The following is a 14,630-nucleotide window of genomic DNA, read 5'->3' on the forward strand; positions in this document are numbered from 1 at the left end:
GATGAACCAACAATGATTCAAAGGTGTTTTGATGATAACAATGATGACAACAAAAGATGATCAAAGAACATCCATCTCAAGAGAATCAAGAACAAGTCAAGAGTTCAAGAATCAAGAAGAATTCAAGACTCAAGAAGAAAGCCTACAATCAAGAATCAAGATTCAAGATTCAAGATCTCAAGAATCAAGATCAAGATTCAAGACTCAAGATTCAAGAATAAAGAAAAGACTCAATCAAGATAAGTATTAAAAAGTTTTTTTCAAAACTTTGAGTAGCACATGAGTTTTTGACAAAACCTTTACCAAAGAGTTTTTACTCTCTGGTAATCGATTACCATAATGTTGTAATCGATTACCAGTAGCAAAATAAGTTTGAAAATGTTTTCAAACTGAATTTACAACGTTCCAAATATTTTCAAAAGGCTGTAATCGATTACAATGTTTTGGTAATCGATTACCAGTGTCCTTGAACGTTGAAATTCAAATTTAAATATGAAGAGTCACATTGTTTCACTCAAAAGCTTTGTGTAATCGATTACACATATTTGGTAATCGATTACCAGTGTTTGTTTCTGAAAAATCTAAAGATGTAACTCTTCAAAAAGGTTTTGACTTTTTCAAATGGGTTTTAAGTTTTTCTAAAAGTTCTAACTCTTCTGAATGGTCTTCTTGACCAGACATGAAGAGTCTATAAAAGCAAGGCTTTGTTTTGCATTTTGAATCAATCATTTTTCAATCTTTCTAACAATCTCTTATAATCCTATACAAGCCTTGAATCTCTTGAAATCTCTTTGAACTTCTTCTTCTTCTTCTTTGTACCAAAAGCTTTCTGAAGTTTTCTGGTTTTCCAAACCTTGAAAACTTGTGCTATTCATCCTTTTCATCCTCTTCTCCCTTTGTCAAAAAGAATTCGCCAAGGACTAACCGCCTGAATTCTTTTTGTGTCTCTCTGCTCTCTTTTCCAAAAGAAGGAAGGACTAACCGTCTGAATTCTTTTGTGTCTCCCTTCTCCCTTGTCAAAGAATTCAAAACGACGCAGTCTGAGAATTCGTTTGATTCTTCCCATTCCCTAATACAAAAGCGTTCAAAGGTTTAACCGCCTGAGAATTCTTTTGTATCCCCATTCACAAAAGTATCAAAGGTGTAACAGCCTGAGATCTTTGTCTTAACACATTGGAGGGTACATCCTTTGTGGTACAAGTAGAGGGTACATCTACTTGGGTTTGACTGAGAACAAGAGAGGGTACATCTCTTGTGGATCAGTTCTAGTGGAGGGTACATCCACTAGGTTCAAAGAGAACAAGGGAGGGTACATCCCTTGTGGATCTTTGCTTGTAAAAGGATTTTTACAAGGTTGAAAGAAATCTCAAGGACCGCAGGTCGCTTGGAGACTGGAGGTAGGCACGGGTTTGTGCTGAACCAGTATAAAAATCTTTGTGTGTTTGTTTCCTTCTTCCCTACTCTTTTACTTTCCGCTATGCATTTAATTTCCGCTTTTACTTTCTGTTAAGATTCTCTTCTACTCCTCTTCTCTTAACAATTTAGTAAAAGCCTTAAAAGAGTAAAATTTTAATTGGTAAAGTTTTAGGAATAATTAATTCAACCCCCCCTTCTTAATTATTCTGAGGCCACTCGATCCAACAGTATTCCTATTAAGGATTACCCTCTGTCGAGCACCTAACTCCTAAAGATGATGCAAGGATAAATGATACATGAAATTAAAATAAGAAAGGATAATATGAAAGAAAATACCTGTTTACATTGATAGATATGAAACATACAATATATCTTTTGGTTTTTTAGACTTGGCAGATCCTAACTAAGAGTTTAGCCTCTCATAACCATAAAGGGTCTTACACTTGAAAAGAGGTATAGAAATTGATGAAGGAGAATGGATGGAAAAAAGGAATAGAAAATAATGGAAGAGAAGAAAGAATTCCCTAGGAAGAGTTCTTAGACTTTGGGTGTGTTTTAAAGTGCTCTGAGACTCAGTGTATTTTTTCTTTTTGGCTTGACTCTCTTTTTATAGTTGCTAGAGTGGACTTGGGCTTGCGCGGTAAGCCTGCGCTGCTCATTTAACATGGGTGCCTGTTTTCGCGCTTAGCGTCAGTGCGCGCTTAACGTGTCTCTTCTCCCTTAGCGAGAGTGCCTGTATTCGCACTGGACGCATGCTGCGCACTGAGCGCGTTTTGAGTTGGGCCTTTTTCATATTTTTGTTATCTTTTGCATCTTTTTGTCTTTTAATTCCTCATTTTTATATCTGTAAATCATGAATAAAAAAAACTCATTTCTTAATAATTAAACATAAATAACTGTTCAATAAATATTTTTAAAGTTATTTTCATTATATTTTAAATTTTTAACTCATATTTAACAGTTATATATATAACAAAATAATAATAATGTAAGATCTTCATTTACATGTTTGAATTTGGGGAGAGAGTTTTCTAGAAAAACCACCTCCATTGGGGTTTCGCCCTAAACCATGGCAACCTCTGCCGCTATTTGTCCTGGATCATTCCTCTGTCTAACTTTAGAATCTCCAGGGCCCATTGCCCCACCAGAACGTTCCGTTATCACACGTAAATCCTTTCCCATAGCTTTATCCAATTCGTGTGACATTCCTCGGAGCCAACTCCCTAAACCTTGTGTTAAAGGAGATGCAATCTCAATATAAATTTTAGAGGTGGAGCACCAATAGGTACTGCAAAGTTGCAGAAACAACCTTCATCGACGATTGATTTTGACTAAAGGTTCAAAACCTATTCTCTTGAACATAGGGAAAAGTTATTGAAGCTCTGAAAATTGATTCCCTTTAGGAGAGGATACTACGAATTCATCTTTGTTTTTGTGGAAGACTTGAGAAGTGTTTGGGTGGTGGCATCCTAGAATCTTCAACTAGGATTGCTACACCTTTACTAGTGGAGTCAAGATTTTAATCCGCACACCAAAAAGGAAAACACATCCCCAAGTCTAGATTATAAACTTTGATCTCCCCTAACGATACTGGAGATCGATGATTTTATTTGAAATGCCAGTGCTGTAGGAACCTCTATAGCGCTTGGAAGGGCTACTAAAAGTAGAGCATTTGGGCATTTCACTCATTTTCTAGTTGATATAGATCAATCCATGAAGCTTCCCTCTAAAATTATAGTGAAGTGGGAAACATTTGCTTTCTTTCTAGACATTTAATATGAGATGCCTCCGTCCCCCCACCCCTTTTGCTCTTTTTGTAAAACTGTTGGGCGAGGTTTGGAGGAGCGTAAGAAGGAAAGTCTCCATCAAGAACATAATTAAGTCAATCAATGGGAATCAACCTTCATATTGTTTCGTCCCTATGCTATTGATTAAGATTTCTTAACATCGCTTCATCCTTGAGCTATTTAGAAAAAAACTTGTTGATTCTCCAAACTCTCTATCCTTGCCCTTACAAAGCCTAGCTATTTTTAGATTTCTCTTCTTTAATCTTTTAATTTTGTTAAATATTGTTGAATTTTCAATCAATAATTTAAAATAAAGTAGTAGATACTAATAATAAAAAAATGGTATTTTCATGCCAATGATTAAGTACACTTTATTTTAACACGCGACTAAAATGTATTTGTTGCAGTAATGATACCCACTCAATTTCACATACATTAAATAAATTACCTTTTTCTCTTTTTGTCTCAAATTTGTAATGTTGTGTTATTACATTATTGATTGTGTTTAACAATGATATATTGAGCCTGTATGTAACACCCTAAAGGTATTACTTCTACTATGCCTAGACTTCTAGGGCATGGAAACTATATATGAATAGAAATTGTGAATATAAAAACACCAAAGGTTTCTATGCGGAAACTAAAAGCAAAAGCATAAATTATAACTAATGAAAATCGTTGGACATAAAACATAAAACATAAACTCCCATGCATTGGGACAACTAAGCCATATTATTTTGCAAACAGTTCCACACTCTTGGTTCCCCCCTAAGAGAGAGTAAACTTACTTAACCTGAAAACTATACAACTGAAAGAAATGAGACATGTTGTTTCAGTGAATGCTCTAAACACTTTAGGCTAACTCAACTACCCTGGTCAACTAGGGCTTTCTTAACCTTTCTCAGGGACATAACCCCTCACTTCTCATGCATGCATTACATAGGTAATTATGATCAGTCATTCATCTAATGTTTCTACTTTCTGTGTGGTTCTGATTATTTTTCACTTAACTCCCGTCTTTTGCTTGGCCGAGCTCTATCATCAAGAGGTGTCTCTCTTGAAACAACCTTTTATTAAAGCATCAATCTAAGTGGCTGCACCATCTTCTATTATCAAAGCGGTACCCTTCAATGCTCTTCCCTTATGGAGAAGATATTCTTCCCTTACCGTAGAATGCTTATTAAAAATTGACAAAATAAATATACATTTTCAATGTTTTCATTTTTAAAATAAAGAAGAATGGAAAACTAAACCAACCATATTTAAAACTTAAAATATGAAAAAACATTCTTTTTAACCAAACGAACTCATAACTACTTGTCCTATTTCTTTCAGTAATATTTATCCTCTCGCAAACTCTTCTTTTTGTATTATTTTATAAATGCTTAAACATATTTTAGTTTCTCAAATTTAAGGTAAGTTTATTTTTAGTCTCTCAAATTTAAAATTAATCTTAGTTTAGTTCCTATAATTTGAAAAAAAAAAAAACTTGTTTTAGTCTCTTTACCCAATCATTATTAGAAAGTTTTGCTTACACGACTAATAAATTATAAGTTACATGAAAACCATTTTAATTTATATTCTTATTATTAAACATCCTGCCACACAACATTTGAGCAGAAGACGTTTGAGGAGAGGGACTCAAACAATTTTTTTCAAATTACACATATAAACTAAAAGCATCTTTACACAAATTTTTATAAGTTTACAATCAAGTGCATTAAGATAAATCACATCAAACAATATAAGATTACTTTATATAGAACATGATTTTTGGTTCAAGCATGTTAATCCAACACAACAACTAAAATCCAAAGAAGCTAATCAACGGCAAAAATAGCATGCTACCGTCCCACCGAGCAAGAGACATTATTAGCTTATAATTTCTCCACACTTGTGAATTGTGATTCACTCTTACTTCTCAATTTCAGTTCCATTTCTCTTGTGGACCCTCACTATGAACCCTCCGGCCATATGAGCCGTTAGAAGAGGAACAAAACGAGGTTGCTCATCAGAAACAGGCGAAATCACAAAGCGGTTGAGAATAGAAGCCACCACATACTTCATCTGAATAAAAGCCATTTCCCTCCCAAGACACACTCTTGGCCCAGCCTGAAACACCGGAAACATATAAGGATTCACACACTTTAAAATCCCATTATCAACATTCTCCTCATGAAACCAACGTTGTGGCTTAAACTCACAACAATTCTCCCCCCACAGAGCCTCCATTCTCCCCATTCCATAGGGAAAATAGGTTACCCTATCCCCTTTCTCCACGTGGGTCCCATCGGGTAACACGTCAGCACCACCAGCATGCTTCGAGTCCCATGCCACTGGTGGGTACAATCTCATGGACTCACACAAACATGCCTTCAACAACTTCATTTCCTTCAAACACTCATAATCCAAACCCAAACCCTGATTTTGGTTATTTTCATCATAAACCTCTTTCACTAACGATGCTTCTTGCTCCCTATGTCTTGATAACAACCAAAACAGCCACGTCATCGCGGCCGAAGTGGTGTCCCTCCCCGCCATTATCATGCTTATAACCATATCCCTCACCACAATTTCCTCGTGACACGCCTCCAACAAACGATCAAGCAAATCCGTGCCGTTTTTTCTATTGAACCTAATTTCCTCCTTCTTCAATTTTATAATATTCATCACGGACTCGTGCACTAGCTTCACTGCTTCCTTCAATGCTTTCTCTGATCCAACGTTGAGCATTCTCTTCATCTTCCACACCAGAAACACCGGGGCAGAGCCGCGGGCGGCGCTGACCTCCGACGCGGTATCGAACGCCGTCAAAAGAGGCGGCAGCGGCTTCGAGAGGTCCAAACAGCACGGGTCGTAGCCCAGCGACACCTTACACACAGTATCGAACGTCAGCCTACTCAACACGTCTTGCAGATCGATCACGTGATTCTCACGTGCGGCGTGCTCAAGTAATGGAACAAGCCTTTGTTGAACCTCCTCTTGAAGTGTCTTCACGATGAAGTCCTTGAGGGAGCGCGTGCTGAACGCGTTACTCGCTAACTTGCGCTGGGTGTGCCACAGCTCGCCGTCCACGTTGAATATGCCGCACCCGAGAAAGTCGCCGAGGATTTCGGTGAAGGGTTTGCCTTTGGGGAAGTTTCCGAAGTTGGTCTTTAGAATGTACTCCACGTTGCGGGGGTTCGCCGTCACCACCGTGCGTCGTGCGCCGAGGCGGCGCACGACTATGGTCTGTGTCGGGGAATTGGCTAACTGTTCGGTGTACCAATCGAGGAGACGGTGGCGGTTTTGGTAGAAGGAGACGAGGCATCCAATGATCGGGTGTGAGAGAGGTGCATGGTTGTTATTATGACTACGTTGCTGTTGTTTTGTGGTTTTGAAGAAAAAGAGAAACCCTAAGAAGGGCACTAGAAGAGTGAAGAAGAAAACTGACATAGCTAGTTGTGAGTATTTTTCTTTTACTAACTGATGATTCTGAGGGTTGAGATGCAAGTTGAATGTTTAGGGGTGTATGTATAAATATAGTTGAATGCACAAAATCTGGACCACTAAAAATGTTTTTCATATAATTTAACCTTTTATACTTCCATTCGATGTAGCTGCTGGACGGTGCGGTTATATTTTGAAATGTAGGTGATCCCAAACCAACCATAGTGGAGTGTGTGTTTGTTAGAGTTTCCGAATAAAGAAAGGCGCTGCAAAAGATAAGTGAATGATTGTCAGAAGAAGACAAGGACAGCTTAAGGCTCGAGCACATGATTCATAGGTCAAAAACTCAAAATTAAGAATAACAGTAAGATATTAATTGTATAGAGATGAATTTTTTATATATATTTATTAACTTGATACTAAAATACTTTTTTTATCTCTAATTATAAGATTTTAAAAAAAATTTATTTATCTCATTTTATATATAAGACCATTTTTTAATTTGTACATACATTAATTTTTTTTATATATTCTGACTTAATTATTCTTAATTCGAATATTAATAAAAAATAATTAAGTGAATAGAGAGATAAAAAAATTATAATTTTAGAATAATAGTATAATTAATTTATAAATTTAATTGATTAACTAAATTAATTATTTTAAAAAAAAAACCTAAATTAGTTCAAAGAGTTTTATAAAAATATGTAATATTAATACTCGTTCGCATATTAATTGATAACGAGGCCGGCTTGCAAGCCTACTAAAGTTTAAGTTTTAGAGTCATCAATAAAAAGTATATTATTAGTTTTTATAAATAAAGAAGAACATCGATTTGGACAAAAAAGGCCTAACATATATATAGTTATTCATCTAAAAAACTTGTTAAAATTTCTTTTACATTTGACTCGCCATTAAACAGGTTTTGATTGAGAATGTGTCAATATTACATTTTTTATATTGTAATAGTGTATTGTTATTTATTTGATGAGAAAATATATTAATAATTTCATACCTCATTTCTATACATTAAAATAGATATAATCTTGTCAATGTGGATTGATACAATTAGTTAAACAATCCCTACAAACTCCCATGCACTTTCCTTTGGATGAGTTCAAAAATCTTTAACACTATCTTTTTCACTTTGTTGACAATTTTTTTTTAGTGAGATTCCCTTGTGCCTAAAGCCTAGATAAGTAAATATATTTGGGTGGCATTGTTTCCTATTTGAACTTGTGCAATAATCATTTGAGTAGCATTGGTGTGCCAATTGACTGGTAGTATTGGAAGTGTCTAAAAGCTTTTTTGACAAAATCAAAATTGACGTAATACATTTCTATAAAATTTAACACAAATAATTAAGGTAATGTATAATTATGATTCAAATATTAGATTGGTAAAAGTTACATTGTATATACAATTATTGATGATATTATAATTGGTCCCCCAAACTCTCTATGTGTGTGCCCATCAATAATATAAAGTTAATAATTAAAAACATTAATCTAATTATTATATATAATTAAGATAAGTATGTCTAATTAATTAGTACTTTTTTTACTATTTAATTTGTTGAAGGGTTTAGATTATGTTTTTTTTGTGAAAAAAATTATTTGATTTGTTTTAAAACCACTATGGTGAAATTAGTGGTAGATGTCTGGATAGTTTGGACAGACTCCTAAATGCAAACTTGATCATTATTATTATTGCATCAAAACAAAAAGCGTTATAATTTGTATCGATAAGATTTAAAGAGTTTTATTAAATATTTATAAAAAAAATAGATACAAGAATATTGAATTTTTAATATTTTATTATGTTTAGTAGTATATTTTGTAATTGGAAAAATATATTTTTTTCATCCTTATACTATCTGTCAAAAGTAGTCAAAGACCCTATATTTTCATATTGATGGATTTAATCCTCAAACTCTTTTTTAAGAAAAAGATGTATATTTAGTTTCTCCTCTCTAAGAATTTATCATTTTTTTTTAAATTATAAAAGTCTAAATTTACATATTTTTAAATTAAATTTGAGTACCAAAATTCACCAATATAAAATAACATAGCTTTTAACCATATTTGACAAAAATATTGAAACTAAAATCACAATTTTTCTTTTTAACTTTTAAGAAGTTGTTACACTATTTGTTTTTATTCTAAAAGTTTTGGTAGATGAACTTGGGATATCTTTTGTTTAGAGTTAAGAATTAATCTATCAAGATATTAAGAATTATTTAAAAAATATCTCTTAATCATATCTTTAAAGGATAAAATGATATGTTAATTGTGGCACATTATATTAGTGTTATTATTTTGACAGCCACTGTATTAGTGTTATTATCGTAAAAGTATGTAAATAAACATGAGCAGAAAAACAAATAAAAATAAACACGTGGCCAATTAATAGATCTATCTTTTTTATGCACGTGTGGCATACCGACCACTTTTCCGATTTGTTTTCTTGTCTTATTTCTTACGGATATGTATGGTATGTCCATACTTGTTAGTTACGAGGTGATTCTACTTGATCAGTGCAGCTTTCTAGTCCTTTTGACTTTTAGACACCACTAAAGCTAGGAACTTCATTTTCGCCAAAGAAAACCATGAACTCCTTTTTCCTTGAGGAAATCCAGAAACAATAAGCGAGGCTTGGACGGTCCTCAAGTAATTATATAACATACGTGTATTTATTTTTCTTTTATTTCCTATTTACTTATGTTTTCCCCAATTCATCACTTATCAGTTATCACGCTTATCACTTTTTCTCTTCTTCTACCCCAAATTCACCTCAAAATATATTCAACATTTATATTTTTTACACCAAACGTTTATATTTTGTCGTCCCCCGGTCTACAAATATGTCTACTTTTAACGAGTACATATTGTTTTATGTCCCTGGATATTTTAAAAAATAAAAAAATAATGATGTGTGTAATTATTTATTACATAAAATCTCTATTTAATGAGATGAAAGATACTATACTGATAAGATGGAATTTTGTTTCCAACAAAATGTAATGTATATAATTAACGGGAAAAAGTAAGAGTGTACCTAGTAGGATCAGTATATTTTTTTTATCAGTAGAATTGGTATATATAGTGACCAGGGTTTACATTTTTTTAGAAAGTTCTAGGCTTAAACCTTAATTTTACCTTACTATTGTGCAAAAAAAATAAATTAATAAGAGTGTATTTACAATTAATTTGCATTCAAATATGTTATAATCTTGATTAAGTCTAATTAATGATGGATACAGTATTATTTGTTTACTTTGCATATTTACATATTTTATTGGAATTCCAAAACAATTCTTGACTCAAGCTCATTATAGACAAACAGTAAAATAGATAGTAAAGACAAGGAACAAAACAAGAAGGTCTAAAATGCACTACTCCCATGCAGTCCGCAAGCAGGAGGGTCTAAAGTTGCAATGGGCAAGATATCCAAACATGGAGCGATTCTTCATGGTTAGCTCCATATTTAGCCAGCCAATAAGCGTCAAAGTTTCCTAGCTTAAGAACATGACAGAATCTTACATCCCATTTTCTGTTGATAAGATCCTGGATCAACATGACAAGAGAGTAATAAGGATGAAGCATATATTAATTTCCTTCTGGATGAGATCCAAAGCTATTTGAGGGTCTGATTCACATATAACAGATATGAAACCATCCTCCCATGCTTTGAACAGACCATTGTAATTGGAAAAAGTCTTAGCTTTGAGGTCATAATACTCACCTCCCCTATCCGTACGAAGAGTTTTGATTAGCCCATTTTGATGAAGTTCTACCTCTTTCTTATAAATTTTAAATTTATCAAAAGCTTCATCTTTTGTGTTTAATAAATATACATAACAATACCTTGATGCATCATCAATAAAAGTAACAAGATATTTTTTATGACCTAATGATGGAGTAGCATGCAAATCACACAAATCACTATGAATAAGGTCTAAGACTTTAGTCTCACTTTTAACATCCTTAAAAGGTTTCCTAGTGATCTTGGTCAACATGCAAGTTTTGCATTTTTCAATGTTCATATCAAAAGGAGGAATCATACTTGTTTTTGACATATCTTTTAATCTTTTGTAATGAACATGTCCTAATCTAGCATGCCAAATTTCTGATTTTGTCATATTAGTTATAGAACTACACGAGGCCATACAAACAGATTCATGAACAAAAAGAACAGCAATGTTTAATTTAAACATTTCATTACAACGATAACCAAATCCAACAAACGAACCATGTTTTGACAAGATGTACTTGTCACTTTCAAGTACTTGCTTGAAACCATAATTATTTAAAACCATACCAGACAATAAGTTCTTACGAATACCAGGTACAAATAAGACATTATCCAAATACAAACTTTTTCCGGAAGTAAAAACTAAATTCACACAATCTAATCCTAGGATTGGTTCAGTTGCAACATTGCCCATCTTCACAATAGAGTCATCATCGATTGGTCTAAATTCCTTGAACCAATGACGATCTTCGCACACATGGCTTGTTGCTGTCGAATCAAACCACCAAGCAACGTCATCATCCTGCACATAGTATGCATCAGATATTAGTGATACATAATTTGAATTCGTATTCGAATTAAAATTATTCACTACTAGCTGACCTTGTTGCTTTTTAGGATCATTAGACCCACTTGGACTAGCCTTGTTCTTTCCTTTGAACACCCGGCAATCCCTTTTTAAATGATCAGGTTTCCCACACTTCCAACATGACAATTTTGTCTGTTTGTTTGGACCTTTGTTCTTATTTCCTTGAAATTTTCGTTTATTACCTTTAGCATTGTAATTTTGCTTAACTGTTCCACTTTCCTCTACCATATTAACGAAAGAGGAACCTGCTACGTTTTTATCATTGACTTTGTCAATTTCCTGAGCCCTCAGCGACTCCTCAATCATGAAATGACTACCGAGTTGAACCAGAGTCAACTCTTCCTTCTTATGTTTCAAGGTATGCTTGAAGTCTTTCCAAGAAGAAGGCAGTTTATCAATTATAGATGAAACTGCAATGGATTCATCCATTTTCAAATCATGTTGAGTAAACTGACCCAAAATCCGCAGCAGTTCATTATATTGTTCAATAACAGGCCTCGAATCAATCATTTTGTAATTAAAGAAATTACTAACTAAGAATTTGTTACTTGAGGCATCTTCTGCTATATACTTGGATTCAAGAGAGTCCCATAATTCCTTAGCAGACTCAACATTTTGATAAATATCAAAGAGAGAGTCAGACATACCGTTCAGAATGTGTCCACGACAAATGTAATCGTCGTTCTCCCATTTCGAACGCTTCTTTGTTTGATCCAGAGTTTCGTCTTCCATATAAACCGACATCGGTGTACTCAGCACATACACCACATTCAATGTTGTCAAGAGAAAGTGCATCTTCTTCTGCCATCTTCTGAAATCCTGCCCTTCAAACTTGTCCAACTTCGCAAACTTGCTTGTCATCTTCGAACTATCGTTCGTCATCTCGAAAAATTTGATTCAATCTGAAAGTGTTATACACGACTTCAGATTTATCCAGTATTATCTCAATTTTCAAATTAACCAACAAAAGATTGAATCAAATTTTGGGGTTCAACCAAAATTGTTCAATCGGATAAAATCAGAAGATTATAATTCAAGAGTTTTGTTTTGGTCTTGTATGTTTTGTCACACGTTATGCTTTATGAACCAGAATGATTATTTACGATCAAAGAACAGGTGGTTTTTTTTTTTTGCGGTTGATGGAAGTTTTTTTCTTTTTAAAAACTGTCGTTGATGGAAGTTTTAGTAACTTCTATGTAACTTCCAACCGTTGATGGAAGTTTTAGTAACTTCCATGTAACTTCCAAAATTTGCCTAAACCGAACATCTCGTTATTACATTAAAACAAGCGTGCACTCTTATTTTAACATAATAAAGAGATCAATTACACTAAAATGTCCAACAAAGAATTCCACCAAAACTAGCTTTTCCTGGGTTGCCAAATGAACTCCCATATGGGTTTCACAAAAGGAAAGTTATAGGAGGCTCCCGATTTATGTAGCACCCAGGAATGTGAGTTTTTTCTAACTTTGACAATGAGTAACAATGTCTGCATGGATAATATGAATCTTGTTGAGAATATTTCAATGGCTCCAAATGATATCCTAGAAAACAGAAGCATTGCGCGCCTTCCATAGAATCCAACAAGTCGCTGCAAAGAAGGTTCTACTATCTTTGTTGATGTTTGTGATCACCCAATTAGATTGGTAGAATTGGTCATTCTCGTCCGGTCCAGCTTCAATGTGTGCCAAAAAAATCTTGAGAACATGCAGTCACGAAGTAAATGCATGATAGACTCCACTCCAGTGCCGCACCTGCAAAAAGAATCCAAAGACATGTGTCTAAAGACATGAAAAGCATTAGTAGGAAGGCTCTCATGAAGAATGAGGCATAGAAAGTGTTTAATGTTTTCTGGTATGTGTAATTTCCAGACCCAGGGCCAGTTTTGGAACAGAGTGATAGGTAATGGACTCTCGGTAGTGAGCCATTGGAAGGCGGATTTGAAAGAATAAACCCCAGACTGAGAATGTCCTCAAATAACAGTATCCTCTAAACTATCATTAAGAATATGACTTTGAAGCTCTCGTTTTACTTCCTCAAGTATCAAAGTTGCTACTAGACCGAATGCCAAACTTCATTATGATAGAGGTCAGAAATACGTAATGTCCTGAATATTGACATAAGGGACCAACCTGCATAAGAAATCCTCTTTCAACCATTTATCATACTATAGCGAGATATCTCCTCTACCAATTCTTACTTGAAAACCAAGCTTGAGGTGGCTGGTTGATTTAACAATGAGGTGCAAGTGTATGATGTCCCCTATAAGATAGAAGCGTGAAGGATGGAGGTACCATTCAGGTACTTGGTTGCAAGCAATTGAACCCATAACTTCTCTTTCTCATACATAATATCCCAAGTATGTTTGCTAAGAGAGATATGTTAATTCTACGAGCAGGTCTAATACCAAGACCTCCACGGGCTCTAAGAAGGGAGATGGTGTTCCAATTCACCCAATTTGAGTGGTCATTCCCCTATATGAACCTCCTAATAGAAGAATAAATTTGTTCACAAACACCATCAGGAATCCATAGATTATGCATTGTGTAAATGGGCATAAATGTGAGAATCGATTGAGCCATAGCACTACTAGAAAGAATGGATTTAACATCGCTACGTTAACATCTGTTTTTGAAAAAATTGATATTAACAAAAGTACGATAGCATATTCGTAAATAAGAGAGTTTGTTAACATTGATTTTCAAAAAATCAATGTTAACACGACTTCGTTAGCATCGATTTTTCAAAAACTGATGCTAATGAAGTCATGTTAACATCGGGTTTTTAAAAGCCAACGTCAACATGACTTATATTAGCATCGATTTTCTAGAAAATCGATGTTGTGATTTACTTTAAATATCAGATGTTTCATTTTTGTTATCAGATTTTTATTGTCGCGCTTATTACATTTGAAAAAGAACCCAACATCGTCATTGTCGCCATAGCCCTAGCCGTCGTGGTCATTGTCGCCGTTGTGGTCATTGTCGCTATCATTGTTTTTGTTGACTACAAGATTCCATTGAAAAGTAGTCATCACAGGGCAGCTTTGTCTCTCATGGACGCCAGGATGTATTGATTGCTGCCATTGTGCGACTAGAGCACTCTAGCCGTGTTCGTGCTACTAGAGTTGGAGTCACGATAAAATAATACTTTGGACTGGCTTCAAGAAGCTGTTGCACGTCTATGCCCATGACTCCCAAAGACCTAGAGTAGTTGACACAAAAAATCAAGGACCAACTGCAAGAGTCAATCACTAAAAAAGTGACTCGACAACTAATGTTATCCTTTAATCAGATGCAGTTCCCAATGTAGTTATAGATACAATCACAGGGACTTGTACTGTCTCCTGAGCCTCAGGTTAGTCCTTCGGCTACTCA

At 34.5% G+C, this 14,630-nt stretch overlaps 1 protein-coding gene across 1 annotated transcript; it reads right to left on the reverse strand.

The window, feature by feature from the left end:
* Positions 1-4,985: 4,985 nt before the first annotated feature.
* On the reverse strand, positions 4,986-6,638 carry LOC100810294 (cytochrome P450 94B3). Its single transcript, XM_003516290.5, has one exon. It carries the CDS (start codon positions 6,636-6,638, stop codon positions 5,118-5,120), a length of 1,521 nt encoding a protein of 506 aa, XP_003516338.1. The 3' UTR covers positions 4,986-5,117.
* Positions 6,639-14,630: the final 7,992 nt, after the last annotated feature.

The sequence above is a fragment of the Glycine max genome, chromosome 1, assembly GCF_000004515.6.
Source record: "Glycine max cultivar Williams 82 chromosome 1, Glycine_max_v4.0, whole genome shotgun sequence".
Lineage (NCBI taxonomy): Eukaryota > Viridiplantae > Streptophyta > Magnoliopsida > Fabales > Fabaceae > Glycine > Glycine max.